Below are 6,052 nucleotides of genomic sequence, written 5' to 3' on the forward strand. Positions count from 1 at the left end.
TATCAACAATATTTACACTACCAATGGGATGATTCCTTACGCGTATAAACAGAGATATTTTCTTTGATTCGCTTACCTACTCCACACACACACACTCACACTCACACACACTGTCATATCTGTGCGTCTCAGGCATAACAAACTCCTAACTTTGAACGTATGCAACTTCCCCTTCCTTTCCTTCAATTTGTCGCTATGGCTGAGGAAATAACCCCTTCCATTCCCTTGTCGTGCTTTAAAATTCTTTTCCTAATCATTTTATTGACATGAAGCACCTTTAGCATTTTGGAGCAGCCACCAGCGCAGTCGCGTGTGCTGCGTGAGGCTCATTCGTTCATCATATTAACCTTCATAAACCATTTAGGAAAAAGAGGAACCAACTAACTCTTCCACTAGTCCTTGAACGGGGACCCATTTCTGGTGAAGCACCTCCTCCACTGGAATGGAGTTGTTGGGAAATCGAGGGAAGTTCTCAAAAACCACATTGTCACCACTAATATATTTGAAGTCGACACCCGCACCACACCCATCCTCGTAAGCGAGAGGTTCCGAGCAACGAACACCGAGAACCACCGGAATCTCTGCTACGCCTCCTTCACCACCCGTTTTATTAGCCTTTTTTTTCTTCACAACATTGGCGAAATGTGAGGGGTTAACTTTATCCCTTAGATGCGTAAACCACGCTTTGCTGCCGCTCATGGTGTCCTCCAACTCCGCCATACGGGGAATGACGAGGTAAGGTGATTGTTCTGGTGTCAAATGACAAAACATTCCAATCTCCCGTGCCCTCACAAAGGTCCACTCTTCTGCTGATGGCTCTGCAGCGTTCATGGTGGTGTTTAGAATTACTCGATGCCTTCCATCTTCTTGCCCAGCTGCAGAGGATAAAGAAATCATCATTGGTGGATAATTATACTGATCGGCACCGGTGTTGGCATCATCTGATAAAACTCGATAGTCAACAGTAGAGAGAATAAAACAAACTCGCATGGGTTTAACCACACTCACTTCTAGAGCAAGAGAAGGTCTGCAGTCGTTGAACACGAGTGGCACCCGATAATCATAACCGGCCTCGTAGAAATGAACACCACCACCGTTGAAATATTTGAGTGCAGTCCGCCAGTCCATCCACACGTCAGTTTCTTCGTGCTGCTGATAGTTACATGCCTCAGCGATATCCGGATATTTGCTCCACTCACTGCTTCCCACAGACCACGGACCTTTCCAATTTGCACATTTTCCCCACACGTTTCGAACCCTCACAAGTTGTAAATCGAGAGCTTGGGTAAATCCATGCACTGCTCTGACCGTGTAGGCATAACCAGGGACGAGGCCCGTTTCATCCATTAAACTTTTTGCATCAGTGCGGTTGCTTTGGGGGGTTGTAGCTTCATTTTTATCCGTTACAACGGCGCGGGAACCTCCGGCTGTGGTTAGTATAATCTGGTATCCACTTTTGTGGCAGCGTTGCAGTAGCTCGAACAGTTTCTTCCCACCATCGCGGAATGTAGTGGCAAACTCCTCATCGAGCCGCATGGTGGGGCATCCGCTCATGTCTGTGAGTGCATGAACAGGATCCCCAGAGCGTATCTTAGCATAGCAGCCGTGTAACTTTGCATATGCCTTCTCAAGGATGGCAGGCCACAACTCACAGGGGTCAGTGCTTCTACCGAACCTTGGCACCCCTGCAACAGACGGGAGGTAATCGTCCACAATAACGCTGTTCCACAAACCATTTTTATTAACCGTCAGACGGTATCCCCCAACCGCACGCTCATCTCTCGCCCTCGCCGCACTGAAAGGGTGCCGAAACATGCGCACGAGTTCTTCAGGCATCTCAGCCATTGTCGCTATGGCACACATGAGCCAACAGTCACCAAGTTCACCATGCCGCACATCACCTGGAATAATGGGGTTGCGAAACAGTCGAATCTGATCCACCATCCATGGGTTGACGTACATGCGCGGGCGTGACCAGGGAAGGGGACGTAAATCCTTGTGGTTATTGTTGGAGATGGATGACTGCTGTGGCAAAAATTCTAAATCAACAAATGGTGTGTTATACTTCACGCATGTTGCCAAAACCTTCGCCGCATCACATTGGTTTCCAACATGCTCCTTCACTCCCATTAGCTCCACCTCGATTACGTTTCGGTAGTTAGTATCACGCCGCTCGCATAAATATGTATCAGAAAGAGGTATGGCACTGAACTTGCTATTGAAACCATTTATAAGACCCTTAACAAATAACTCCGTCTCTGTGGGATAAACGACGACCTCCGCTACTGTAACGCCATCCTCATCGGTCCTTAATTTAGTTTTCCCCAATGCCTCCATATTTGAGTACTTGCTGAACGAACACGAAACAAGCACTTCAAAGTCGAGTGTGTCATTATAAAATGCCCAAATCTTCTCCTGCCGATCAACTATGCGGTAGAGAATCCCGGGTTCCTGAAAACACGATATGATTTCGCCCTTTAGGGTTGGCGTACCATTCACAAATTCGACTTCAGGCGATTCCTCCGCCACGCTACTGAAAACCGGATCCCGCAACGTTGCAACATCAAATTCATCCTCTTCGTCACCGTAAAGCGGTGGAAGAGCAAATGGCTCCCACCCCACTGGTTGCTGTTGTGGAATTTTTTTACGCTTCACAACGTAATCGCGATATGACATCGATGTCTGCGCGCCAGCCCCAGTGCCTAATGATTGATGGAGTAAGTCCTGTTCAACTCCATTAGCACATCCATCATTATGGGAAGTGTCATCTGTAGGTTTTTTTTCCATTGTTGAATCGGCATCTGAAGAATCAGAGAAGGCGCTTTCTTTGGCTGCGCTCAACAGTTCTGTGGGCGGGTCGGAAATATCAGCTGCACTGCAACGGCCATTTTCAGGGCTTATATCTTCTCCATCTGCTGATGCCTGCATCATTCTTTTTTTTCTTTTCCTTTCCTTTGCTTTGCTTTGATTTCAATTTAACTTTACTTCGCAAACAGAAACCCTCTCCTTCACTTCCTCTATGGGTCTTTTTGTTATCTTCTGGTATTGTTTTACCTCTTGTCCTACCTTTCAAACACTCAAAAGAGTGGGACCTTTGCGGGAAGGGAAAGAAAGAATATCAGTGAAGGAAAAGAAAAAAAAACACACAAGAGTAAAGCAAAGTACATAAAAATGAAAAAAATAATTGCGAAAAGAAGTGTTCCATCCTCTCACACACACTCACGGTTTTTCTCTCACATTCCCCTCCAATCCTTTCTCAGTGGATTATTATTATTTTTTTTTTTGGAGGGGATGCAAAAATTCTAAAAGATTAGCTTAACAGCCATTGGATACAATAACACTCCTCTCATATAATCGAGAGAACGTCTGTGTGATCTTAAATACATTTGGTGAAAAAGGTTTGAATATTTATTGTTTTTTTTAATAAAAAAAAACGGAAAAAACTAACAAACAAACAAAATGTCTACTGCCTTATTTTCTCATCTCACTCTCAATTACATGGAGACCCATTTAATTTTTCCCCTTCATTTGTGATGTGACGCTCGAGGGGGGGGGGAATGGCGGTTTTTCACAACCTTTTTTTGTTTTGTTTTTGTTTTTGTTTTTGTTTCTTTTATATTTTTTGAGGGGTGTGGTGGAAAGTGGTGAAAGGAGGTTTGCGGAGGTCCTCTGTTTTACCCGCTGCTTTAACTGGCGGATTGCTTGAGCTGAGGCACGCCAACACAACGCAACCACGAGAGTCTCCACCTCCTGTGTAAACAAAAAAAAAAGTAAAAAAAAACGTATCCATCGAAGAGTGAAGCCGAAAAAAAAAAAAGGGAGGGCTCAAAAGAATCGGTGGATACAAATAGGGGGGAAGGCAGGAGGGAAGGGACATCATAAAAGAAAAATACAAATAAATACAAGAGAAGTGAAGTGAAGTAAAGTGAAGGAGTTATATTGGGTTGCTCACAATCGTGACTTCAACCAAAATAAAAAAAAACCAACAAAAATGGCATTGTAGCGGTGGATGCACCGGTGAAAATAGTGGTAGTAATAATAATAATAATAACGGTGGAACAACGATAACGAAAAAAAACGACAACACAAGAAGCTTTGCTCACATTTTCCTACATCAAAACTTCTTCATTTTATACACATCTAAACAAAAACTCTCCACCTCTCCCATTTCTTCCCTAACACCTGCTCACTGACTCACTGAAATTTTCACCGACATGCCCCTCGCGTCACATCCACAAAAATAACTTCAACAAGGACTACAAGGAACTTTATTTAGCACTGAAGCGAGGAACGTACCCTACGTAGGTGAAGGGAGTTATTGCGAGCAATTCGGCCCGTACATCGTCTGATATATCGGTGAGGCCATTGATGAAATTGCGTACCTGTTCCTCTGTTACGTCAGTGTTGCCTTGCGTCAACTTTTTAAGGGTTTCGTACGGCTTTGGGTAACACTCCCGACGCAGAACTGTTTGAATGCCCTCGGCTACAACTGCCCAGTTGGATGACAACTCTCTACTGATAGTCTCCCGTGAAATCATTAACTTCTCCAGTCCTTGAGAAATTGAAGCAAACGCAACACATGCATGACCAATAGGAACACCGAGGTTCCGTAAAACTGTGCTGTCCGTAAGATCACGCTGCAGACGCGAAATGGGAAGCTTTGATGCAAAGAAGTTCAGCAGAGCGTTGCTCAACGCGAGGTTTCCTTCAGCATTTTCAAAGTCGATGGGATTCACTTTATGGGGCATCGTGCTGCTCCCCACTTCTCCTTCCTTCACCTTCTGCTTGAAGAATCCCATAGAGATGTACTGCCATACATCACGGCACATATCAATGAGAATAACGTGCAAACGGGCGCATGCATCGCACAGCGCGGCCAAATGGTCATAATTCTCAATTTGCGTGGTGGCTTGCTGTCGTTTCAGTCCGAGATATTTGGCCAGAAACATATCAGCAAAGGCGCGCCAGTTCACTGATGGATATGCCACTAGGTGAGCGTTGAAGTTTCCGGTGGCACCTCCAAATTTTCCAGTCGTGGGTACTTCACACAGTTGTCGCCGTTGCTCGCGTAGCCGCTCTATCCAAACCACAAACTCCTTCGCGAGGTTTGTTGGCGAAGCGGGTTGACCATGCGTCCGAGCGAGCATCGGTACATCCCAATCAACAAGCTTTGAGGTAAGTGAGCCAATGATCCCATCGAGTGCAGGGAGGTACAAGGTTACAATAGCATCACGAATCATCATTGGAATCGCCGTATTGTTTATGTCCTGTGATGTCAAACCGAAGTGCACAAACTCAGTGACGTGACTAAGTCCACAAGTATCCATACGTTCCTTGATAAAGTACTCCACGGCTTTGATATCATGGTTGGTTACGCGCTCCAACCTCTTGATTTCCTCTGCACTACTAACAGAAAAGCAATCCAGTGTGATTTTGCGCAGCTTCTGCAGCTGCTCATCAGTCACACTTCGTAATGGAACAATGGTGGGCACATCCTTACAGAGCGCCGTGAAGTATTCAACTTCCACCAACACCCGGTATCTAAAGAACCCATACTCAGAAAAGAAGGCCCGTAGCGCCTTCGTTTGACGTTTGTATCTACCGTCCAGTGGCGAGAGAGCGAAGAGGGGATTATCCACAGAATAATCCACACCGTTTAAGTCGGATGGTGAACCCTTCTCCATCCTTTCTTTTTGTTTTTTGTGTTACCCTTAACCACAGTAAGAATATATAAAGTAAAAGGAGTTGTACCCTAACTAAAAGTTCCTTTACACGTTTGTTACTATCGTGGCCCAAACGAAGCACGAAAGGTTATCAGTGAAAGTGAAAAAGAAAAGATGAAAGAGAGAGAGAGAGAGGGTCATAGAAAATGTATGTGAGCAGTCGAGGATGGTCGCGTTAGTCATGTGTTGCGGCCGCTGCACTTGTGCCACAAAACCACAAGCTGGGCAAAAGAGAAAAAAAAAGAAGTGATTCACTGAATACAGTGAAGCAACAGCTACGCTAATGCAACTGGCTTTTTTTTGTATTCAATCTCACTTCTTCCCCCCCC

At 45.1% G+C, this 6,052-nt stretch overlaps 3 protein-coding genes across 3 annotated transcripts in view; all 3 read right to left on the reverse strand.

Moving 5' to 3' along the window:
• Positions 1-360: 360 nt before the first annotated feature.
• TEOVI_000204400 (calpain-like cysteine peptidase, putative) lies at positions 361-2,931 on the reverse strand (the record flags this gene model as incomplete). The annotated part of the gene is made up of 1 exon (XM_067225175.1): positions 361-2,931. One exon carries the CDS (start codon positions 2,929-2,931, stop codon positions 361-363), a length of 2,571 nt encoding a protein of 856 aa, XP_067081276.1.
• Positions 2,932-4,268: 1,337 nt separating this feature from the next.
• TEOVI_000204500 (adenylosuccinate lyase, putative) lies at positions 4,269-5,684 on the reverse strand (the record flags this gene model as incomplete). Its single annotated transcript, XM_067225176.1, has 1 exon — positions 4,269-5,684. The coding sequence occupies one exon, from the start codon at positions 5,682-5,684 to the stop codon at positions 4,269-4,271; it is 1,416 nt and encodes a 471-aa protein (XP_067081277.1).
• Positions 5,685-6,003: 319 nt separating this feature from the next.
• TEOVI_000204600 (uncharacterized protein) overlaps positions 6,004-6,052 on the reverse strand; it is a gene marked incomplete at both ends in the record, with an annotated part of 1,785 nt that continues 1,736 nt past the window's right edge. The window contains one exon of the mRNA XM_067225177.1: positions 6,004-6,051. Coding sequence (XP_067081278.1) covers positions 6,004-6,051 — 48 coding nt within the window. The remainder of the gene's footprint in view (position 6,052) is intronic.

Source organism: Trypanosoma equiperdum (assembly GCF_001457755.1).
Source record: "Trypanosoma equiperdum strain OVI genome assembly, contig: ctg_48, whole genome shotgun sequence".
NCBI lineage: Eukaryota > Euglenozoa > Kinetoplastea > Trypanosomatida > Trypanosomatidae > Trypanosoma > Trypanosoma equiperdum.